This window comes from Venturia canescens, chromosome 1 (genome assembly GCF_019457755.1).
Source record: "Venturia canescens isolate UGA chromosome 1, ASM1945775v1, whole genome shotgun sequence".
Classification (NCBI taxonomy): domain Eukaryota; kingdom Metazoa; phylum Arthropoda; class Insecta; order Hymenoptera; family Ichneumonidae; genus Venturia; species Venturia canescens.
This window is the reverse complement of record NC_057421.1, coordinates 18,542,255-18,568,259: the sequence shown is the minus strand read 5'-3', so window position 1 is coordinate 18,568,259 and position 26,005 is coordinate 18,542,255. Positions and strand designations below refer to the sequence as shown.

At 43.8% G+C, this 26,005-nt stretch overlaps 1 protein-coding gene across 1 annotated transcript in view; it reads right to left on the bottom strand.

Annotated features, from left to right (window-relative positions):
- The window catches only part of hh (hedgehog signaling protein), a 60,284-nt gene extending 43,612 nt beyond the window's left edge, over positions 1–16,672 (bottom strand). The window contains exons 1-2 of the mRNA XM_043430552.1: positions 15,803–16,672; positions 14,735–15,733 (exon numbers count right to left, since the gene is read on the bottom strand). Coding sequence (XP_043286487.1) covers positions 14,735–15,262 — 528 coding nt within the window. The 5' untranslated portion in view covers positions 15,263–15,733; positions 15,803–16,672. The remainder of the gene's footprint in view (positions 1–14,734; positions 15,734–15,802) is intronic.
- Between the last annotated feature and the right edge of the window lie 9,333 nt (positions 16,673–26,005).

Genomic DNA, 26,005 nt, shown 5'->3' with positions numbered 1-26,005 from the left:
GCCAGCTGTAACTCGTCAGAGGCTCGGCCCAGGCGTCGAAGTCTCTGGATCTTTCCGGGTAGAGTGCAAGCATACGATTAATGTAAGCGCGACTGTACATTATATCTGTCGTACTTATTCGAGAGACAAGAAAAGGGAAGATATTGTACGAGAATGAGCCTTCTCCGGTTACAAACGCGTGCTGTATGTAACAGGAGGAAAGATACCAGAACGCTTTTCTAGATACGTGTATGCATTTGTGTGTGTGTCCATATGCATGAATATTTATGTACATATCTATAGATTCCTTGTGTTATATAGAGGCTGTGTAACAGCGATACGAAAACAAGCTTACTGCGACCTATGGCTTTGACCACATGAGCCATTGTTCTCGTGCTATGGAAATTAATTGAATTTATTTGAATATAAGCTTTACAATGTTACCAGAGATTTTTGTCTGTACGACTATTTTACGAGGTAGTACGACGGTGCTCGACGGTTGAACTCGTACCAGATTAACTTCAACTCCAAAGATGTGAAAATGCACGAAGATGGTTATCGATGAGTCAATTTAAAGTGGATTTCAATAATGAATCGTTGGGGGAACAGTTACTCTGCGAGTCAGTAGTCAATCGTTCGTCATTTATGTGGATAGTTTAATAAAAATATTGAGTAACGTTAGGTATTGAACGAGTCAACTATGACGATGAGAAAAACTGCAGAAACATTCTCATGGTTACAGAATAATTTTTCATTTTTTTATTAGTTATGGTGAAGACAAATTTGTGATGTTGGAGAGACTAGAATGAATTTGTGTTAAAATATAGGAGGCCTTGTAGTATTAACGATATAACGAGCATGTGTTAAATCAAATAAATCTCAAGGCTCACCGTGGCCCATAAAATGAATAGGACACACAGGGGGGCTTCCCCGTTCTTCTTGCTCGGCTATACACAATGCACAATGGAATCTCTTGCTGCATTAAACAGTTATTTATATTTATTAACTTAGCAAGCGGTGTCCTTTTCTCTTCTGTTCTTTTCGTGTCGTTTATTTTCTGCGACCGGAATATTTGCTCTCGTATTCAAATGGGTGACGAAAAAATTCGATTTATTATAAGTGTGCGCATGTGTCAATTTTCAATGCTTTCTCAAAGAATTATTTGTTATTCGTCATATTTGCTTTCGCTATTCCTTCCGGAAGTGTGCCGCAATAACGTACATGAATTTTCCTCCGGGTTCGCAAACCGCCTTTCGTGAGGCTTTTCTTTTTATTTTTGAATTTTAATGTTGAAACTACCGCATTTAAATGAACGAAGCCACTCGATCGGTAGGCAAAAAGCTACTTAAAACGATACTTTAAGCGTTACGACACCAACTGACTCACACCGGCCTTTTAGTCTGGACTCATCAACCCCACGAGAGCGCGAAGGGTCCCGATGTAGGACGGATATATATTACATGCTTTCATTGTTATAAAAAAGAGCCAAACGAGCGAGTAATCGTTACCGGGTCTTCGACTTGTTGCATTATTTTTTCCCTCGGCATACGAGCGTGCATCGACGCTGGTTTTTTTCGTTGACTCTCAATTTCACCCTCCCCTTTTGCGACACACCCGATCGATCGGGAGAACGTTGTACGTACGAGAGCGATCGACTGTACAAATAGCCCATGCTGAATTATGGTTTTTCTTCAAACACGAACACTAGGAGCGTGTACACATATTGACAATTTTCCTGGACATTACAGTGAAAATTTATATGTTTTGGAATAAAAGAATAAAAGAAATTTTACAGACGTCGCCTCCAGTCCGGAGAAAGTTAAATATTAATGTGAAAGTGGTAGGAAGAGGAGCGGAGAAGAAAGAAGAGAATGAAGCACATAAAAGTAGCGCCAGGAATTTCCTGGACAGAATAACAACCGTCCTCTTTACGCTCTACTCGAAAACAACTCTGCTTCTACACTGAGAAATAAAATTGTTGATTCAATAACAACTGATGTTATTGGATGTTTATTTAACTGCAATGTTTCCGTTCGATCTAAAACTCTTTTGTTCGCTTAATCATATTTAAGGAAGTTGAGGCCGTACAGTCATTTTTTTTACCCAAAAGTTATGACCTGTACCTTTTAAAAGTTAGGCCAGTTTACAGTTTGCCAATGTTGCATACACTTTAAAAAAGAGTTGGGAAAAAAAGACGAAAAACCGGTGAATGCTCAGTCGAAAACACGGATCGTGGACGATCCTAGCCTCAAAAAACTGCACGGGAAACAGATTATTATTAATATAATCTCAGCAAATTTCCTAATGAATCTGAAAAAATTGACATTATTCAGTAAGGCTTGTTCATGTTGCTCAAAAAATTTAATATTTTTAGCATCATTTTTGGCAGAGATATCACCGAATGTGTCTTGACTTCCATAAGGTCACATGTTATTTGGCCCCAATTTGTATTGATTTTTCTCAGCAACGACGCTCCTAAACTGTCTGAAAATTTAACTGATTTTTTTTACGCTTCACTTCAAAAGATGCAATCGGTTTAAAAGCGATGACACAATTTTCATTCTAATGCCTCAACTTCCTTAACCTTGCTATCATCATATGCTTCATTGGCGTCCCGGCATGCCACATTTCCTTGTCCCAATCACTTTATTTCCTAGTGTAAAATCTTTACTCCAAAATTCATAACAACTCTACGTCTGCTCATGTATAATCCATAATCTTTAATATCTCACCGGAGTATATATGTTAAGGAGGGCAGACGTTCTCTGCGTAGATCCGCAGTTGTTAAGGAGCGGAGTTATCGAGAATAGCTACCGATAGGGTTGTTAAATAGCAGCTATTTATAACTATACTCATTGCAGCTCTACTCGATAACAACTCCGCTCTTTGAACATGTATTTAGAGGGGAATTGTTGTTGAAAACATTCACTGAGAGTAGAATTATTGACCTGCTGCAACATAACTCGTCTCTTATAAATCTACTCGATAACACTTGCACTCTAAAGATTTTTATTTTGTGCACGAATAACGTCTCTATTCTTTAACACGTTTAGGCGGATAGCACAGATTATTGATGACAAAAGAGGAGGCATATTGCATCGTATTGATTTTGCAAGTTTGAGAGCAGCGTTGTTTTTGAGTAGAGCCGTAAAGAGGACGGTTGTTATTCCGCCATTTCCTGCCACGACTTTTGCCCGAGTAGACTTTCTCTCCTACACCAAATCTCGTTTCCATTTGACGGAGTTTCAACTAGAGCGCACAAGGGGGTAGATAGCTGCTCGCGCGAAGACGAACGACGCAGTTGACGTTTCTTTCCCACGTCGGTCATCGTCGACCTCAAACTGGTCATCGGATCCTCGCCGGCGGCAGCCACGAAGGAAGGAAGTGGTCACCGAAGATCACTTTACACAACCAGCCAAGAAACGACAACACATGTCCACTCGTGCTCGTCCGCCCAAATTCGTTATTCTCTTGTTGAATCTTCAGGCGTGACCTCGTTAACGTGGCGTTTTTTTTTCGAACTATTACCTCTTTGTTGTCGCGATGAGGATGAAGTTCGTGCGCTTCATCGAAGAATTTTGAAGCACAGCCGGTGTGTAAGACTTCAAGAAACTCTACAAAATTCGATCTCGCGAAGTTCTCGTATAACGCAATAAAAAATTACCCAATTTTTACGATTTTTAAGTAAACGGAGAGTGACGTTTAACTATAACTCAAAGTTCAATGCCTTTAAGGTACTTCAACAGTACTAAAGTGCTAGTTGCAAAAAGCTCCATTTCACTGATGGAGAGTCCGAAGAAGACAGACGAATTTCGCGATGCTTATACGTGCGGATACGTAGTCGAATGAAAATGGCGGCACTAAGTAGTACCAAAACGTCCATGTAACGTCTCGTACGCGTACATAAGTCGAGTGCATACACACGTTTAACGATGCAAACACATAAATGGACGCAATTTCATATTAATTCCTTGCGACCTCCATTCCTCTTGTTTGAGATCGTAAAATTTATTGACTAAATAAATGTCCTCAAAGGCATACAGGATGTGCGTAAAAAAGAAGAAACCTCGTTGCCTATTGCGTGCATCTTGTGCCCACAATTGGAGAGGAAAAAGTTGAGGGAGAAAGAGACAGAAAAGATGCGCGACCAAGAGAGGTTGGCATCCGCCATAGGTCTTTGCGAGACACATATACATACGTATAACAGCGCCATGACGTTCCTTTGACCCGTTTGACCCCGTGCGCACTTCTCACCATGCATTATGGCGGCCGAGCTCGCTCATGCCTCGAGGGCCTAACCAAGGGGCCAGGGGGTGAAGTGGAGGCCCTTCCTTCATCCTTTTTCTTCGGTTGAAGCTCGTGGACCAACCAGATTACGTCTATCTTCATCTCTCTCTCTTTCTCTTCCTCTTCTTCTTTCTCTTTTTGCGGCTTTCCTTTTTCCACCTTCTCTTCCCTCTTGCTCTCTCACCCCTCTTTCTTAATCTTCTATTTCCTTCTTGTTTCTTTTTCTTTTGTTTTTACGTTTTTTCCTCGTCTCAACCCGCACCTCTCTCTCTCTCTCTCTCGCGCGCTCTTTCTCTCTTGTTCTCACCGCATTATCCTACACATAATCGAACTTTGCGAGAGATGCCGGGGGTTCTCTCGTTCACCACAAGTTCTGTGGCTGCTGTTACTGCTGCTGCTGCTGCTGCTGCTGCTGCTGCTGCTGCTGCTGCTATAATCCCTCTATACGAGAGCGAGAACGACTTCTCTGCGGTTTTCACTCTCTGTCCCGACCTTACCGGACCTCAACATTCTCGCAACATACGAGAAACATCATTTCTTTACAGGCTAACGAAAAAGATATATTCTCCTATCCTTCTTCCTCTCTCTTCCTATCTTTTTATTCCTCTCACTGTTTTCTCCTGTTGCTTTCCGAAAGAAACGAGTCTTATTTACGATAAATCTTTTTAAAGATTGTGAAGAGGCTTCTTTTTCGTTATCTTTCTTGGTCCATTATCTTAGCAGGGTGATAAAATCCCACTTTTAATTGCTCCAAACTGTTGGACCAAGCACAAAGTATTTTATTGATCATTTGCTTCGAGAGAGGGTATAAAAATGTCAAATTACTTGCGGCTAAAGTCAGCTCGTAGATTCGACTCTATTTTTGTTTCCCGATTCACTAGCTCGAAAATTTTCGATTTAGCATGACAAATTAGTCTATTCTGTTTCTAAGCAAATTGTAGGATTTACATTTAAAAAATGATGAGCCATTCCAATTAAAATTTGCAATCATCCCGAAACGAATGTTTCTCCTTCTTGATATTTTATTCTTCGTGTTTTATGCCCGCCAGATTCGCATCTGATGTAATTCGTCATAACCAGTTGAATTTCTTCTATAAGTAAAAAAAATTTGCAAAAGGTAGAAAACTCGCAGTCGCAAATGAGTGGAGACGCTTCTGCGAGACTCACACACGCCTACTCTCGTATCTCGTTTCGTTCAGTAGTGAACGCACACCCTCCTCTGCTCTTCCGCTCTCCTGCCTCATCACTTTCTGAACGAGAGAACGCGAGAGGGGAAGAAAAAAACGGGAGAAAATTGGACAGAGAGGAGGAAAGAAAAAACTGGAGAAAAAGACAGCCACAGGTATAACTAACTGGTCCTAACGCGGTGTAAAACCGTTTTCGCCCTAAAAACTCTAAACGACCATCCCCCTTTGGCAGACCTTAATTAGCGGTGAGAGAACGAGCGGCTTCCTATACTATAGACAAAGGAATATCAGCCAAAGGAGGGAAACAATCTTACTATATACATTGGAGATCGAGAATATTGCCATTCGCGTTCTCCCGTCACGAGAAATACTTGTGGCATTGTATACCTGAGATTCTCGCACGCGCGTCATTCCGTCACTGCATCGGAGACCGGATCTTCACGAGCAGTGGAGGATGAGAGGATGGAAAAATCCACCAGTCACGAAAAGCCACGTTTCGTGGTCCTGTATCATTCGAATGACTCGGCGAATAAGAATGACGAAAAAAATACAAGGAAACAACATATACAGAGTTAATTAAAAAGCAATTAAAACGAAACCTCGTTTCGTGAGACAAACAATTTTTTCTTTATGTGTTTTAGCCTCTTTTACTTTGGATTCGTAATTCCGTACATGATAAAACGTAAGAAGTTTATTACGTGCCCATTTAAAGGGGAATCCATCGGTCGTACAACCACGTTTTAATCTTTCGTAGTGCGTTGTTGCCAGGACAAAATGGTTCTTCAATTCCAATGATTCGGAATGTAAGATTTGAAGATTATGTCGTACGAACTACGAAGTGTAACGAGAGATTTTGTTGCTCCGGGGGCATGCAGTTACGTGAAAATTTTGTCTCTTTATTCTCGTACCTTCTTATTTTTCACAGCGATCGTAAATTTGAGATTACGGCTTTTCTCATATGTATTTTTGTGCTTTCTTTTTTCGAAGATGTGAAAATATCTCGTTGTAAGTTTACAAGGGGTTGGCACCGAATGGCCCACAGCGAGAGAGAGAGAGAGACAGAAAGACAGCTAGAAAGTGAGAGAGGGAAGAAGAGAAGGAGAGAAAATAATTGAAGAGGCACGATTTGTCGTTATGCGTCCCGGTCTCGCCACGCCGTTCTCCAGCGTGACCGATCGTAATGGGGTTACAGGCACTAACCTCGGCGTCCTTTTGAAGATATAAATGTGCCCGTGGCTTTACGAGTATGGAAAGGGTTTAAGAGAATACGTGTATGTAGATATGCATTTTTTACAAATACACTTATTCATATGTATATATGCAAGGCATATACATATGTACGCGTGTAAACACTTATGTATGTAAGTCGCTGCATCCTGAAATATGTGTACTGGTACGAGGCATTCCAGCTTAAAGCAAAACTACAGTGGCCCTAACTACTTTTTCATTATTTTATTTTCAATTGAATTAAATATTCTGATGCTTAAAAGAATTTTTCGACATTTCTCGAACGCTTCTCTCCTTACGAGATGGTTCCGAGGCTTCACTGAGAACCGATGGAATTTTGAGAGTTGCAATGCCTCTGTACAACTCGACCTCGAGAGAATTTGACGAAAAATTTGTTCTTCACATTCGTTTAGTTTCGAAATTAATTAAGGTGATTGTGTAATGGTATCGACTTCGCCTTTCTATGAAGGTGACTGCGATTTACAGATATATGCGTAAAAAATATTTACGTGTTCATTCACCTGTATGCTTGCTTTAAGCACAACGCCGTCGCAACACAACGACGAAAGTGGGTATGGAGAACTGTTTAGGGAAGATAATCTCAGTTGGGCTCTCTCGGGAGTTCTAACGCGTTGGAAAGGGAAAGAAGAGAGCGAGGAGCGAAGAAAAACGAAGACGAGAGGAAAGTAGAGCTAAAGAGATTCGACGGGAGAATGAGCCTGGGGCGATCTCGAGGCAGAAGCATTGTAGAGACTGGCGAGATACGAGATGCGCTAATCCCAGACTCATTAGTAGAACGCCACGGACAAATGACTGACACGAGTAAGCCCGCAACGACTCTACACGAGGAGAAGCAAAAATTGGCAAAGAATCGCTTCCGCGATGTTAAATGGAAATTAATTTTCTTTAACGCGATATAAATTTATCGATTTTTTCCTCTGTAAATTCGAAGCCCCCGACCGGGAAGCGTTTTTCTGTGTTCGAGGACTTTTCCACGTCTATGACTGGATCTCGCGTCGCGCTCTCGTTTTCTCCGACAAGGTCGGCGTCCCCACACGTCCATCAAATGTTTGCCTGTTCAGTTATCGACCATCTTTCCTCGAAAGTCTCTCATGCGTGTTGAGCGATTGCGAGAAAGACACTCGACGTATATCGTCAGCCATTTACGAGTGTATGCATACGTAAACAGTCTTGCCTCGAAAGCGGAACGACTGGAACATCCATTTTTGACTTGTACATTCGTTAGAGATACGCCTTTGTGCTTTTAAGGCGTTGCTCCACGTTTTTTTCTCATGTGTGTCGGTCTCTGGCACAAAATACCTTCAACATTTTCCGCATACGTTATTTTTTTCTCTTCTCTCACCTACATTTCCCGGTAGTTACTCTTCCACTCTGTGAATAGGCGAGAAAAAAGCGGACACTTTTCCAATAGACCGTTACGAAGAAATCATTATCGAGCCAGCTCGCTTTCGGGGAATGTGATATAGTTTTGTCAACAAAGATCGCAATTTTTTACCGGTAATTCGATCATTTTGTAACGACCCTTGGCTTCTTTTAACACCTGTGAAACTCGTGATATCTCGTCGATGCAGATTAATTTTTTTAGCCCAGTTGGGTTAGCATATGTGGTGCATAGAAAAGAGTTCGCAAAATACGATTTTTACGCTGTCGTGTGCCTTTATCGCAATAGTAGGACTCTTGATATTGCTTCTAGGAAAAAAGTCGTGGAAATCAAAATTGTAGGAAATTTGATTCTTTACAACATTGTTCCCGTATAGTTATGTTCTAAATTGAATAATAAACAAGATAACTCGATAATTATACTTTACGACGTTTTGCCCCCTTAATTCGAATAATATCGATCCCGCGATTAAAGTTGTAGAGACTAATTCATAGAGAATTAAATTTACGACTCAAGCCCTTACCATTTTCATCGAAAAGTTCAAAATCACCAAGATATCGAGCACAAACAATTTCCCCTTAAATTCGAAATGGCGGCTAACGCAAAAGCGGAAATTGTTCACCATTTTGAATTTAGACTACCAGTGACCCCTCCCTAAAGGTTGGAGCAACAAAATTACAGACGTCAATTTATTCCAACTTCGGCCTTTTATTTGACTAACCCGACTGAGCTATTTCGTTCAAATAATCCAAGACTGTCTCCCGACTAAGATGGCCCCGCGTAATTTTCTGATTGACATCATCGAAATTCACGGGAATTCGGGGCGCGATCTTTTTCCTAGGAACGGCATTTCAAGTGTAGATCACGTCTGATGATGAGTAGTCGATGACGTTACTTCATGCTCTTTGTCTACTCTTCTCGTCGTGATTTATTTCTGTTTTTCGTGGTATGTATAATCAGTTGCTACCGTATATGTTCCCCTCCGATACACTTGCTTCGAACCGTCCATCGATTTTCTTCTTAAACCTTTTGCTGCCCGGTGTCGGTAAAATCAGCAATATAATATACGCGCTGTCAACGAGTAAACTGCAAGACTCAACTCCGATAAGACGAGATCTAGTTATCGCTTTCTCGATACTGTCCTGTGCGAGAGATTTTCTCGTCTCATCGATCTCACGTCTCGTTACGTATAAAACGAGCTCTAACGTTGATGTCTTGTGGGTATCGCATGGCGCCACGTGCTCATATATCGAGTTACACCTTATATCAGGTCCTTTCGTGCGACGCGTATTGAGAAATCGGAAGCTCTTATTCATTCCTTCAACACACGATGTCTTCCTCACTGTTATGCTTCATAAATAGCGCAATTTCGATGACTCACGCGTTCGAATGCCGTCGAAAATTCTCGTATTCCATCGATCATCGGAGCAGCATTTGCTGAAACGTTTGTGCAGACACTCTTTTGGGTATAAACGTGACGACCGTCCAGTCCCGAAAACATGGGAAACATATTTTCGCATTGATTGTAAGCAGACTAAACAGTTTTCGTTCTCTTCCTGTCCATGTAAATGGTAAGGACGAAATTATTGTCTCAGAGGTTGGATAATCCCATGTGAGATTGTATCAAATGAAAAAAAAAAAAAAAAAAAAAAAATGATTAGAAATGTGCTACCTGGAAACGCGATTAATTGAGAAAATGAAGAATAGAAGTTTATGGGAATGGCTGTGGAAGCTCGTTAATTGAACTAGCTGACAAATCTTTCGTAATCGCTGAATGAAAAGAGCGAATAAAAGAGAGGAGGAGTAGTCAATTCATCGTTTCCAAGTTTTATGATGCGCGGTAACTCTTTCATTGATGGACAGAGACAGGAGTTGTCCATGTCAACGACTTCTGTTTCATTGAAAAGGTGAATGGCATTCTACTTGAGAATTCACTAGTAGTTGCTTCCAATCATTTTTATTGGAGTAATAATTCCAATGGATTTATTATCTCGAGGCATGAAATTTCAAAAAATTCGGTCTTTATTGTGCCAACTCCCAGCAGGCTTATTGCGCTATAAACTCATTCCTTTGACATTCCGAATTCGAGTATGTTAATTTACGATTACTTATTCCTCGATGAAACAAAAAACTTGCTTAATAATACGATCAGAATAATTCATTTATTCGAATCCATAAATCACCGAAATAATAACAATTCATTTCATTTTTCCTCCCCATTGTACGCTCCACCGATGAACGATTTATTGTGGAAATTGTTAATTGGAAGCCTTATCCTGAGCCCGGTGTCACGGGATCCTCGACTCCGGCGCTCCCGCAAATGATCGAACTGCGCGATGCTTGTATTTATTTCCATCGATTTATTTAGGGTATTTGCAGGCTCCAATATATTTAGTACAAATTCATTTTGTTACACTCTCCATCATAAAGGCGAGCGGTCAACGGCTCAAGATCGCATGCAACGCTGCTCGACCGCGTTATCGTACAGACCAATCATAATCCACACGTGGTAGCCTCCGGGTTACAAATGTAACCAGCTCGGGCATCGGGCATATATAGTTGAGCATATTTGCCGCGGAATATTTTATATATGTTCACGTACATGGGAGCGCGCGTGTGAGATCTACATGGAATGGTGGAGGAGATACGATGTCGTAAACCACCGACAGCTGGAGGAGAGAGAAAGAGATAGGCGCATTGAAGAGAGCAGACTCGTACGGCCTCGCACCTGTCCACTTGGCTTTATTACCGGGACACCATCGAGTCTTTAAGGTCGCGAATACGAGCATTATATACCAGCCCGGAGAACCGATTGCTTGTGTCCACGATTTAACACTACCCACTGCCCTCTCGCTGTATATCAGCTTCTCTTGGTGCCGGTACGAAAGCTTCGACAGATATCTCTTTGCACGGATATCAGACTGAGAAGCAATTAAATGAGCGATCCCTTGCGATGGTTGCTCGTTACACGATTGAGCTCGAGCACATGGGCACATGGACAAGTGTACACGTCGATGATATATCATTGGGGTCGTGCACGCGAGTGAATTAGTTGCAATTCCGATCAAAACGATATCCAGTGGACTCGTCGATAACGTACGAATGTTGCGCAGCACTCTGTTGAGGCCTGAGTCTTCATGGGGACGGTAAACCTCAACGAGTACGAGTGAAGAAATCATTTGGACGGACTGATAATACTGCTCGGTCTGTGCCTGGTCTTGGGTTTATGAATGGAGATTAAAAGTGGTTGGTTCGTCCTGCCTTAACGTCCATTCCACGACAGAATCATTGTTTTAAGGAAAAATTCGTAGGCACTGCGCTATCGGAGACTTTTATTGTAGGCTCTTACAAAAATTGCGGTTTTTTTTGAAGACTGTATTTTCTGAAATGTACGGACTCGACGATACAACTGCGAGAGAGTCGAAGAATGTGCCCATGCGTTTTCTCCCGTTGAGATTTGCAGGCTGCCAATGAGAGAAGCGAGACCGCGGGAGACGATGCCGAGGAGAGATTCGATGCCAATGAAAGGGGAGCAACTTCAGGGCGAGAAGAAAAGAGGAACGCGCGGTGTGAAAGAAGGCCGCTATGGCCGGCGAACACCGGCTCAAGCGTCTGAGCGCTTTCTCTCTCTCTCGTTCTTTTTCTTGGCCGGAGAAGCGCAAGGACTTCTTGCACAAGTCTGCAGTAACTTTGCTGGCAAAGAGAATCTGCTGGAGAGAGAGAGAGAGAGAGAGCTTCAGTGATAAAGCAGATCTCTTGTTTTTACACTTGTCACATTTGCGGATGATACTTGATTCAATAAGGCTAAGAATACGTGCAAGGATCACTCAGCACTTCTGTTCTAATCTGTTCTGTTCGAAAGTGGCAGTATTTCATTTTTTTTAACTTCTCACCAACACCCCGAACAATTAATTCGAAACGAATCCAGTTGAAATAACGATGACGACGTTCAACGAAAAAATGTGACGAAGAGAAAGGAACCACAACGATTATTTCATTTTACTTGTTACAATTGGGCTACCTTAGCGCCCCAAACCAAACACCGGTTATTGCTGTCATAAACATACCCACAATCACTTAGAGCAACACTGAATAAACGATGACCATTCCTAACTCCGCATCTAATCAAATCTACCATCGACTCTCAAGCTTATCATTCGTTCCATACCCTTATTTTCATGTTCTACCGGGATAGTGATTTCTGTATAATTTCGTCAACGTTTATTGGAAAGTACCACCAATGAAAAATCGTTTTTGAATAAGAAAATTTGTCCTTGCTCAGTCATCTTCGAGTTTCTGTGATTATTTATTTATTTATTTTTTTTTTTTTTAATTTGAAAACCTTGTCCCGGTGGCTCATAAGACTAGTCTCAATGTCACTATAGATTTTGATGGGTGAAAAAATCTGTCAATCGATCGTGATAGAGAGATTGGTGCGGTAAGTCGGGAAAGAAATATTCTTTTGCTGGGCAGAGCACAAAAATCGAGTATTATTGAATTTCGCCGGCGACAGTCCCCTCCGAATGCTTACACTGCTCGTCGCCGGTCAACGTTCAGCCTTGATCATAGACGCTTCAAGATAAGGGATACACATACGCATTATATACACACTACATTAGTCTTATACAGCATTGTAAACGGCGCGAAACTTGTGTCAATACTCGACGATCACGTGAAACAGGAAACGTGACGTCTAGCGATAACAAAAAGTTCCACAAGCGATTGCATTCATATCGTCTGCACTATAGAAAATCAATGCAAGCCCAAATTCTTTCACAACAAGACGCTCCTTGGGTTCGGGGTTTTTTTTTGTAAGGAAGAAAAATGTCTGTCTAGTTTGGAACTTTAAGAATTCGTTGATTAATAAAAGCTAATAAATAATTTTGTTTTCTATATGTACTGAAATTGTACCGATTGGTGGACCGCTGGCAACCAGATTTTTGTTTACTGCTCGATTTTCTTTTCAGTTACATCCAGCAATAATTTCATTAAACTACGTTTGAAGATATTAATAAATACTTTCGACACATCGTTGAAGGATTCGAACACTTTTTCGAAAATACTATAGTTTTTTATGTGAAAAATCGCATTAGAAAGCGCAAACGAAAACACGAAGGGAAATGGATCAAGAAAAAAGTGTTAATCAAAAGACAAAAGGCTATGAAAGAAACGGGCCAAGCCAAGAAGAAACAAAATGCCGAAATAAGCAAATGTGGTTACGAGTGCTCATTACCAATTTCGTTTAATCTTCAACGTTTTTTTTTCACTAGTAAGACGATTGTCTCGAATTTTTTCCCCAAACCTTCTTTATATATACTTCATTGTTATTTTGTATTTTGTTCATGAACTTCGTAAGAAGCGTTCATTCGTAATGTGGAAAGATAAACGATTTTTTACGAATCGTCCCCGTAACTATGTCTATTTTTCTTCATATTTAAAGAAGTTTATCTCAATAACCAATAAGACGAGCCCTTTAAAATTTGGTATGCGTGTGAGTCGACTACCCATTTAACTCTGTTTAAATTTCAAGAATTTCTTAAGGAAATAGTTTCGTGTATGGACTACCTTAAAGTTGTATATGAAAAAACGAAGAGCTCGGGATGGAAACAACAATTTATACGACGCCTACACATCTCAGAAGTCACACAGGTGGGACAACCGCAATTCGAGATTGTGGCTCTCTTTCACGACGCGTATATAGAGGATCCTCGGGAGAGAAGTTGCCTCGACAAACCTCGTCCTCGTCTCGTTTCTGCATTTCTTTCACTTGCTTCTCTCTCTCTCTCTCTCTCTCATTCTGGTATGTGCCGACATTTAAAGCTCGCTTTTACCATTGTCACGATCGTAATAAGCACGTAGAGATGAGGAGTTGCCAAAGGGGCGGGTGGCGAGTCGAAATAAAAAGAGTCTCTGATCTCTCACCGTGTCACTGAATGAAACGGAGATACACGCGTTAAACACAAGGAGAAAAAAAAAGAAGCGACGTATGTTCGAGCAAATGTGATGTGGAGAAGGTGCAAAGTGGCGGATAAACACTAATAAACTCGCACCACTATGAATAAAACGCTAACGAGGGAACCGTATAAACGGTGCAGAGATAAAACGTCGTTTACGCACCGTGTCACACACAAATTTATACATACACATAAACATAAATAAGTATTATTTTGTGAGAGAAAATAACAGGTGAACCGGAATGAATTTTTCTGATGAAACGCTTGAGGATCTACCGACGATCGTATCAAATCTCGAATCCAGTCTTTTTATTAGAATTTCATTTCAATCGCCATCGATTCAGAGTGATGTCAAAAATTCCTAACCGATTTCCCGCAATATTTTCCATCGATTTGGAGAATAATACCGAGAATTAAAAATCCCGGCAAAACGCATCCTCGTTGAGAGTACAATTTGCGCCGATAAGGTCTCAAAACGTTTTCAAAGCAATTTCATTTCAGTTCGATTTCAGGCTGTCCTGTGCCATTCTCCAATCGAAATTTTTAGATGGTTTTTTATCAATGAGATTAAAATGTCGCGAACAACGAATGGCTCCTAAGAAGCTTATAACTTATCTAATTATTTTATCTTATCGAAAGTGAAGAACTCTTGGCTGGATAATGAATTCTCATTGGCCAAAGTATGGTTAATAACTTACCTGAGTCATAAGGCGATCCGCACCAGTGCCTTCCTCGTCTTTGAATATAATATCGGCATTGTAATTGGGCACGAGATCCCGAAATCGTGTGTCGTGTCTCGAAACTCTACTCTCGCTAAGACCACTCGCCGGCAGGGTATTTTCGCTGACATTTGGCACATGTTGTTTGAAAACAAGTGGCGTAAGTTTTCGTAATATTGGTCGACGTCCACCGCCACGTCCTGGACCACAAGCGTATGCACCGCCACCACCGCCGCCGCCGAAGCTCGGTAATGCGAGAGTCAGAAGTACGAGTAACAAAAGCCTCGGCGACGGCGTGCACCATGACAATGTTGTAAAAATAAGGCCGAACGGTCGTTTACCACAAGCGTTGCTAATGGATATTCTACGAGTGTCGTTATTGGTACAACTGGAAAATCCGTTGTTTCTACATGCGGTAGTAGTAGATCGACAATTGTTGTTTGCGGAGATTTTTGCGGTGGTCAGCTGGTGAGTAACCGGCCTCCAGGACCCTCTATGGTTCACCATAATCGTTGAATCTTGACTCTTGATAAAATTTGTCCACGCGCTGTTTTGCCGCGGTACAAGTTGGCGAGCTTCGAGTTTTTTTCGGCTCTTGCGTTCCGCGAGCGATAACAACGTCGGCAAGAGTCTTCAGTTTTTCTCACCAACGTTGAAAACTTTGTCGATTTATTTTTGCCAGGACTGGATCGATCTGTTGTGAGAGCAATTCGTGACGTTGATGGCGATAAGAAAATGAGTGACGGAGATGGATTTGATATCCCGTACGACGCGTAGTCTAAAGACTGCAACGACGACGTGCCAGGACCGCCGGATGTCCACGTCCTCCTCCTCTTGCCTCTTACCTCACTCACGCCTAACCATAACCAGGGCATCACACCCTGAACAAACTCCACCACCCTCGGGGCTCTTTCCCTCTATTTTTCGCACTCTTACTCTCTTTCTCGCACAATCTCTTGGTGAAATCCCTCTCCGAGCCTGCGATCGACAAATTTTCTTTACACTAACCGCCGTCACCACGTAGAAAAATGATAAACTTACACGCACCACTCGCCAACGTGTTCACCAACAACGATAATCACGACGGCAGATTATTTATCCATGCGTACTCTGAATCAGATCAAAACGACTCGCTCATCGTTCGATATGATTGATAAATAATTCAACAAAAACACACAATAACAAAAACAAATACAGGTTTTCACTCGGTGCCCGACGTCATCGGGAACATTCACAATACGATTTTGCGCTCCCGCGCACACGCACACAACTGCGAAACTTATCGCTATCTATTTTTTTACGCACCAACATAATCAGATGAATATTTCTATTTAATTATATATTCTCCAATATATATTTCTTCGTTTACGTTAACTCGTGAATTTCATTTAGTCTGAGATATTTGAGCGAATTCTTTCAAATCCCGAACGATATTGTGTTACGCAGAGGCGGAAAGCTTTCAATGACACCCACGTATTTGAGACGGGACTTCGCTACATCATCTCTTCTTTCCCACAGAGTGTATATCACTTTGAATAATCCGACAAAAGATTATTCCTTTTGAAGATCGTGCGAAATCGAGTTCGGCGTTATTGCTCGCGTATCCGTTTAACGCTGTGAACCGGTTACACTTTGAAGGAATTTAAAAAAAATGTAAATAAATGAAAATCCAATGAATCGTTTGGGGCAACGCTCGTCAAAGAATTTCGATACGATTGACAAAAAGTTTGCAGGTTTTTGTTGTTTTCTGGGATTATCGAACCGTCGCTCATTAGCACAGCGAAGTTTTATACGTTCCGTGACAACCGATAACTGAATGAAAGATTCGAGTTTGACGAGAGCATGTAGGTGACTAAAAAGTTAAAAACTCGAACCGATATGAAATTTTGGATTAGTGAGCGTGGCCAGCGTGGTAAGTTTGCATGATGGGTACGACAGCACCACTGGGAATCGCTTTCTCAGGCGGTTTACGCAGGGGTCAGAACTCGAGACGGAAAAATATACGTGTGAGAGAAGTTGGCCGAGAGAGGACCGGCAGGCTCGAGGCTCCCTCGATCGTTTGCCCGGGTGACGTGGGGTTTAGCAGTCAAAGGGGGGCAAATATCGGCCAAGAGATTTGACGTTTTCCGGACCCAAGAAGTTGGCCGGTGGTGGGAAATGCAAGATTGGCTTTGGGTTTTGTTGTGGAGCCACCGGCGCCCCCGGAAAGCGATCTCATCGGGTCCATGCGAGAAGCCCAGAGAGAAAGAGAGAGAGAGAGGGAGGGAGAAGGAGCGAGACCTCTTGCCCCCTCCCCCTCTTTCTTCCTCTCTCTTTGTCGATTTTCCCCTCTACCACGAGCCAGAGCTACCCCCTACTCTCTCGGCATCTCTACGCCCCTCCACTGGGAACGCCACTGTCGATGCTACCACCACGACAGAGAGAGGAACTCTCGTGAGTTCTGTGATTCCCAGCTGCGTGCTTCTCTCCTCCGCCACACCGTTGTGCCCCGGTGAAGCTCTAAGCGTAAAGTAGTGTGGATATCCAACGAGAGAAAGAGAGAAAGCGAGGGAGCGAGAACCCTCTTAGTTAAATCCGTGAGCCAGGATCCCTACCACGAGCGCCCGATTCAATCGGTGAACCGATGACGTCATCGTCAAAGAAACGAGCGTCCATTGGTCGGGGCGGGGCGATGAGCCAGGTAAACGAAGACAGGTGTACTCGAGGAGAGAGAAGAAGCAGAAGAGAGAGGAAGAGGGAAGGTCTGTCAGTACAGAAGGAAGCAAGCAACTGAAGCAAGGGCAGCGGCAACCGCAAGGGAAGCAAGCGAGCTACGTGCACTTTCATCCCCGGCGCGTGGAGCGTGACGACAATGACAAATAAAAAAGAACACTGAGGGAAACGCACGCGATCGACTTTCACTCTTGCCTTCCACTATTTTTCCGCGATTCTTCAATTTTCTGAGGATTTTCACTCCTCACATGTCGAGCTACTTTATTTATTGATGCCAAAGATATAATTAGCTCATGTTGAAAAATATCCTTCACTATTCTTCAATTACGTTCAATATATTTCCTTTTTGTCTTTTCGTGACCAACGAAGAACGCGCTGTAATCTTTCGAGGTGCGACGGCGCTATTGTCTTCCTTATCTCCGGTGCACGTTACACAGTGTTAAGCTCGTCTTCACGCTCCGTTAAGGCGATGAGAGAAAAACGTAACTTCGCTCGCGTCCGAGCACGCGGCTACTGATAGCAAAAGTCATGGAGAAGGTTATATACGTTGGGGCACAGCAATCATAGGAGAGGGAGAGATCGATCGGACTCAAATATCTCGTCACCTCTTATCTGATAATGCCCATCAACGAAACGAAGATAAATTCCGTATCTATTGCTGCGAACAACAGTTACTTCATCGATTACACTAAATTTTGTTGAAAATGTTGAAGTTTTATTTTGTATCGTTTCTCTACTCAGTGAAATAATAAGAAAGTCTTGGTTTCTACGATTCTCCATATTTTTCACAATTCACGAGTAAGATTTAACGCCAAGTTTCTTTCGGTCTTCAATCAAAGAGGGCTGAACGATAATTGCGTAGAACGCGAGCTCTCTTTGATTCATGCGGCGAAAACATTGTAGCAATGCTCGTAAAGTGTCGACTTCACGTTGCCGAGTCTGCAATTCCTCATACGTATAATGCATGTTCCCCCGTCCGTAATTGATGGTCTTAGGCTATTACGAGGGATGCAAATCTAAAAAGCGATTTCCCGCACCAGTATTTATCATGTCGTCCACTGATAAAATAATATTTGGTTCATTCGATGATGTATGCGCAGAAAAATAGAAAAAAAGAAATATCAGTCGCTACAAAATAACACGAGTTGAAGCGTTTCGGAAATCAGACAATAATATTTCAGTCTTTTTGAGGTTCAATTCGTGGGCTAAAAAAGTTGTAGTAATTTGCGAGCTTCCAAAGAAATCGGCACACTCTCGCTCGTAGGAATAACGATCCGAGATCTCTTCGACTTGGGAAGATTTGAGTCTCGTAATTTTTGGCTTCACGAGCGGCGTCTTAGTACCGCTCAATTCAGATGAAATCCCTTGTAACCCGATACTCTAATTTTCCATCTCTCATGATCGGGGAGTGACGCGAAGGAAAAAACCTGTCCAGTTTGTAATATCCTTATGGTAGATTGATGTGGCTGTGTCGAGAGAGAGAGAGAGAGAAAGAGAGAGAGCTCGGGGCAAGGATATGCAAGAAACTAGGCGGGCTGACGAAGATCGAAGGGCCCCTTAACGCGGGATGAGTCTCGGCCGTCGTCGCCACCGTCGGTGCCGGTGCCGCAGCCGCGTAATGGACGGGGCAAATATTTATCATTGGCCGCGTAATTTGAGGTGCGTTTAGCAAACTGAAGATGCGAGAGGGAAAACAAACAAGGCGGTTTCTACGCGCAGGTATACATACGAAAAGGGAGCCTCGTAGCGACGAGGAGGTCGTTCGATGTGTGGGTGTGCGTTGAAGTTGGTGTGATGCCGTTTGATGGCGACGCGCGCATCGATGTTGGAAAGAATCAGCAGAGAGGAGAAAAGCGAGCATCAACTGTGCAAGTCGAAAGGTGATGTAGTAGTGCGCGCCACCACTACATCATTTTGTGCGAAAAGGCAAAACTGCGAGATGCAATGCGAGAGGCAGAAGAAGATAGAGGAGAGGACGGCAGTAGTATTGGTACTAGTGCGGTATTATAGTACACACAAGAAAGATGGAAACACAGCGAGGGAGTGAGAGGCGGAAAGAGGCTCTCCGCGTCAAAGGGGCCGCCTTGGGGTCCCGCTCTGGGGGCCCTCTGTGAGAAGGCACAAACCCCAATAATAGCACCAGAATTTATATACCTGCACAAAAGTCGGTGGAATGGAACATCTCGCGAGAGAAACGGAGAGGAGAGGCCCCGGAGGAGAGAACGAGGCGATGCGAGGAGGGAGGAGAGCAAGAGAAACACGAGCGAAGAGGCCCCTCGGGGCTCTTCAGGCATGGATATATCCTCTGGGTTCTCATGGGCGCCAAAAAATCAGCGAATTTCACCTCTCCCCGTATCGCCTTGGATATCGATTACAACCGATTTTAATAGGACATCGCGTGGGCTGGTACCAATGATGAAGCACGTCAAGAGACTAGATTATATAGCAGAACATTCTGGATCGGAACCTCAAGGATTTTCATTCCTCCGGAGCTATCTCTGTTGCTCCCTCAAAAATAATCGAAGCATATGGAGGCGGCTCCGTGAAAAACTTGGGAGCATAACCAGCTAGAGGAGTCTGCGACCGTTTTGCTACGGACTCTCTTGGTCATCTAAACAACGGACAATACGTCGAAGCATTCCTCCTAACTCGGGAAGACACGTCCCTGGGTGTTTGGCGGTCCACCGGTCCGTGACATTCGAGAAATGAGAGAGAGAGAAGGAGCAACGAATGTCCGAGGTCTTATGGTATATGTGCAGTATATATACGTGGAGGAATCATCCATCACCGGAGCGAACACGCGAGCGGCTTAAAGACCAAGGAAGCTCAGCTATCTAGCGACTGTTTGGGTTGCCCCGTCACCGGGCAGCTCTAACCGAGCGCGGCATCTACTAGACGATCTCTCCAACCAGGGAGCCTCTCATTCGGGATACTCGGGCGCGCACACGCGGAGGCTAAATATTGTGAAAGGTCCAGTGAAAAGGTTTCAGATATGTATATACATATGCATGAATATATGAAATAGATTTAGCGGCTCACGTGCGATAGTCATTAGGAATGGGACTCTGGCGAACAAGACTAATAGCGGGTAAACGATTCGAGATATTAAAGAAAAGAAAAAGAGGACTTGGTGTCTCTTGCGGAATTTATTTTTTTAAACGTGTCTTATATGCCGCATGAGATTTTTCTCTTGAAATTTCTTAATGTTGGGCTGTGTTTGTTAATTACATAAAAATGAATATGGATTATTAAGCAGTATAACTCTATTGAGGTGCTTCAAAATATGGCACGTTCTTTTTTAACGGAAAAGTGTGCGTTGAGTATTGTTGTGTTTGAAATTCCGTAAATTCTTCGAAATTTCGACGGTGTACAAATACTTTTAAAAGGAGTAGACCAATGTGAGAAAACATTGAGAAATGAGAGAGCAAATATATCGAAAAATGGTTGGAATTTACGAAAAAGTTGATAAAGCTGATGGGAAGCGTTTTTGTTTCTTCAATTTCAACTGAAAATTTCGATAGCTGATTTAGCCCGTATGCGCTTTCGCGTTGGCTTTTTCGAGAGTTCTTTTCGTTCCGTGGAGAGACGAGATGAACGACGAAGACAACGCGATTCGGTGAGGAGCTCTCGTGCTCGTTCTCCGGCCAAGTACGAGAGATGAAGAGGAAGGCACTTTAACAACTGGCGGCTCTTTGAACCTTCGAGACTTCTCTTGCTCATTCTCCGCTTCTCGATCAGCCTCTCGCTCTCTCTCTCTCTCTCTCTCTCTCTCTCGCTCGCTCTTAGTTCGGTTTGCCGCATCAGCGGCAGTAAGCAGAGTCACTTGGTGAACGTGCCGTATTTGCATGTATTCGTGTGTGTGGTTTCTCTGTCAGGCGAGAGAAGAGCCGAGGCATTTACATTTTACACGCGAAAATACTGTTTATGGCCCGGGCCAATCATCGCACCCTCCGCGAGCTCCGCTCCTTTTTTTTCTTCCTTATACTCTCATCATCGTCTTTTTCGCCAGTGTACGGATTGCTTGGCGCAAAAACGCCTCGTTTAATCGTGTATATCGTTATCCGATCATTCGCGTCAGCCTCGTGAAAATCCCAACGTCATATTGTTACAAGACATTTTCAATAGCTGTGACTCTGCGACATCGCGTTGGTCCATACGCGAGTCGACGGGTCCAACGTACACGTTGAATCTCTTATCAAAATTTCAATTGTCATTAGAATGACGTTTGAAGAAAGTGATCGTGTCCGATCGTAGCACGAGATATATATACAGAATCGTGCAAATACCGGCGATAGTTATTGTAGCGGTGAATGATCGAATCTTGGAACGATGCCGATCTCGTTGTGGTCCCTCATCAACCGTCTCGTTTTCCATCACTCGCACACCTCGACGTAATTTTCGCGCGAGAATCATCACCCCTCCCACTTCTCTTCCTCTAACTATGGTCTGACCGCCCTCGACACGGCTCAGATTAATAAGTCGGGCGGGATACGTGATGGGAAATAAAAAGGAAGATGAAAAAAGGTATAAGTATGGTAGAGCTCGTATATACCAATGGGAAAGAAAGAGAGGGAGATGGGCCCCTTCCAAAAGTCAAAAAGGTCCAGCCCAGCATCAGCGAGATCCACTAAAAAAACGAACGAGGAGAAAGGGAGAGAAAGAAATCCTTAGCGATGTTTCTGGGTGTACACCGGCACCGATCCGAAGCTCGTAAGTTAGCACGTGGTCGTTCGAACGAGACGCAAGCGAGAGAATCGAAAGATACTAACAGACGAGAATCTCCATCTCCCCACCTCCCTTTCTCTCCCTCGCGTTTTCGTTCACCCTCTTCATTGCTCTTTCTTCCTCTCCTGCTTCTCCCTTCGCTTCTGCTGTCCTACATATCGGGAATTCCAGGACAAATCACGAGCTGTGGGATCCTTGATCCTTGGAATTTGATTCCTCATATTTTATACTGTTAACATAACTTTCAGCAGCCAATACATAGTTCTTTGTATTTTTGCGTCTTTGACCACATTTTTTTTCACCAGGAGGCGAGAACTCGCTTTTTTTAATGCTCATTTTTTCGGGTGCTTTCCCAGAAGAGGCCGCATATGTGCTTTGATTCTGTATTTGTCTTCCGCATAAGAGTTCAAATACGTTTCATTCGGAGAATGAAATTCCGAGGGCGTTTAATCCCAATTCGTGTTTTATGAATGTAAATAAATGCTCGATTATCCCATCGAATTAATTCATCAGAAAATAAATGGCAATCGTATTTTATCGTGGTCCGTTGTCGTCCTTTCATACGGTTGGTTACGAAAATTCGGTTATTTAGTCATTTTCGATCCAAAGATCACGAAGAAATGCGAGTAGAAAAGCTTGTACAGTAAATTTATAAAATATTCGTGTAAAAAGACCCGGAAAAGTGGGCGTTACGAGAGTGTCAATTTGATCTGCACAGCCCCATACAGTTTCAACAGCGGCAGCGCCAGAAGTCGCCACAGTGGCGAAGCGCATTTCCTTTTTTCGTCCCCCACTCCGAGCTAAGCCCCCTCTCCGCGCCGCGAATGATCCCTACTCCGATGCTTAAGAAGGGAAAGAAGAGGAGGAATAAGAAGACGAAAAAGGTTAGAAAGAGGAAGAACGAAGGTGGAAGAAGAAGAAGGGAGGATTGGAAGAGGTCTTCTCTGATGCATGGGGAACGTGGTTAAGCACGCACGTTGTAGAGCGGAGGCTCCAAGTCCCGATTTGGACCACACAGGAAGCGGCACGCGCGCGCTCTACCGGGTGGTCAGGCACACACGTCCCGTTCGGGAATTCTCGTGAGTCCTCGGTGGCACCCGTTCGCGGCTCGGGTTCTCACTCCGGTGGTCATGCATCGACTGGGCCACACAGAGAGGCGCACGCGCGAACTCTTCCTGGGTGGGCATTTCGTGGCGCACCAGGGTCCCGGGTGAGACCGAGGCTGTGCTTACCCGGCACCGGGACGGGGCTGACTTCGGGGCCCTGGGCCCCAAGGACCTTCTTCTCTGCCCCACTCTGCGCCTCTTTCTCACCCGTTCTATGGTGTCTCAACTCCCATACAGACGCACGAGCTTCCTATCGAACGGCCTCTTGGCTACCGCCACAACGAGAGAGCCTGGCACAGGCACGAAGGTAGCGAGCATTCAGCAGCCGGCGGCGTTGGAAGAGATTTTGCTCTCTTTCTGTCTCACCATCTCTCTCTCTCTCTCTTTCTCTCTGCTGTTTCTCTCGCTCACATTCGGATCAAACTCGAGCTCGCGCTCTACAACCTGTTAGTGTCAGGGTATCGTCGTATTATGTCTCACCGTCCTCTTCCCTCCCAACCCATCGGATCCTTTTTTGTTCCCTTTTTTTATTCACTCTTCACCGAGCCACCCCGTGCCTTCCTCGTTCCACTTTTACGGTCTCGTCGTTCCCTCATTTCTCTCTCTCTCTCTCTCCCTGCCCGTCCTCTCTTTCTCTTACTCGCTCACGCAGTTTCCTCAGCAGAATATACGTTCGTGACGGTTCGGCATGGAGAGTGAGAGGCTGATCTTGACTTCCGTCGGTTCACGCGAACTCGTAAAGACTCTGGGAGATTGGGGAAAGACGGAAAAAAAGATAAACGAATATTCAGGGGTGAGGCAACAGCCCACGTCATCATTGAGCTTCTAATAAGATTCCAATTTGTCAATTAGGGGGAGGACTCGGAGCGCTCTGTAACACAGACACCTCGTTCAATCTTTTCCAACTAGACGATACTCCGTGTTCCATCTTCTTTTGCGCGCACCTTTCTCTCATTCTCGGTCTACACCATTTCGTACGATGAGCTCCAAGCCAAGCGTTACTCCTCATCGTTGATTTTCATCGCAGACTTATTTTGCATTTCATTAGTAACGCGTGTCGTATTTCGCGCAATGCTCTTAACCCTGGACTCGTTAACTCGCTGATAAGCAACATTTCGTTCTTATCTTCCCGATGATTTTCTTAACTAGCCGGGCATTTACGAAAAATGCCAGCAGGCCCGCGTTTTAATGCCGCTTTTTTAGCGAGGCGTCGCTGGGTTATTATCACGAGGCTTTGCCAATCTCGGAAAGCGAGAAACGGGAAAAATACGTTTCCCTGGGCGATCCATCGCGAGACTTAATCGACGCGTAAAACGTGCGGCTAACCGCGGGCTCGCGACTATCCGACAATTTTATTGCGTGTCGTACCCGGGCGTCGTTACATACTTGCGACAAGTAATGAGCTCTCCAGGACACTTAAGTTCTCCTTTAACCGATGCCGGGACCTTAACTCCCCACCCGCTGAGACTGTATATGTATCCGACACGTATATCTATACTTATGAACACGAAAAGGGCCCCAGGTCTCACCGGGAATCTGGAGCCTTCTTCGCCCGGTTCTCTCGCAACGAAAGTCGGCGCTTTTGTACTTTTCGTTTGCCAACGTTATTTATTCTTTTTATTCTTTCCTCCTTTTATACCATACACCAGCATATATACGCGTTTCTCTTCCTCTTCTCTTCTCCCGTCTCGCTCAGTCTCATCAAGACGAAAAATCACCGTGTATGCGTATATGCTCGCTGGACCAACGCCCACGCGATCTTTGACGAATGAAATAAAATAATCATCTTCATCATCATCATCATCATCATCATCATCATCATCATCATAATCATAAAACCCATCATAAATGATCCGGTGAAGATATTAACAATGATAGAATGACGACAGAAAAATTCTAGTTAAGGAGCCCAAATTGCAGCGATGACGTGAAATCCGTTTCGTCCGAGCATCTCCGAACATGCGTTCCGCAGTACGATTCTCCTTGAACCACCACGCGTGTCATCCGCATTCTCCGTTAACGTATTAACATGGATATAACGAAAATATATATACACGTGTAAAATGTATGTACGAAAAGGAACGAGGTGGCGAGTTCTATCGGTTCGCCGGTGGGCATTTAACGCTATGTACGATGATCCCTCCCCGGTGCGCGGTTGCCCCGGGGCAACCAGACGATAAAGTTTCATTTCTACCCGAGCGAAAGTCTTCGAATTAGCAATAAAGCAGAAGCACCATGAGCAGGAGCAACGGCACATAGCGGACCAGCGGCCCACAGCCTCTTCGATTCTCTCTGGCAGAGCGAAAAGACCGAGAGAACTCGTGTATACGCGCATGCTTAGCCTTCTCTCCTTACCAAGAGACGGAATGCATATGGCGTAGTGTGGAGGCGATCCGCTCTCTCTCTCTCTCTCTCTCTCTCATTTTCTCTCTTTCTTTCAACATACGTGTATGTATCAATATATACGTATACGCATTTATATATGGCGTTATAGTAAGCGAAGAAGGTATCCTCGCGCGTTCGCTCCACTCAAATCCTTCGTTTTTTGTTTACTCACCGGCATAGCACCACACCACCAGAAGCACCGAACTGGTTTTGCCCTCTCGCGGTGGTTATGCCCTCGCTAAAGAAAAAGAATAGCCGAGAGGCAACGAGAGAGCTAAAGGGAAAGAGACAGCACCTTCTGTCTCCCTAACTCCCTTTTTCT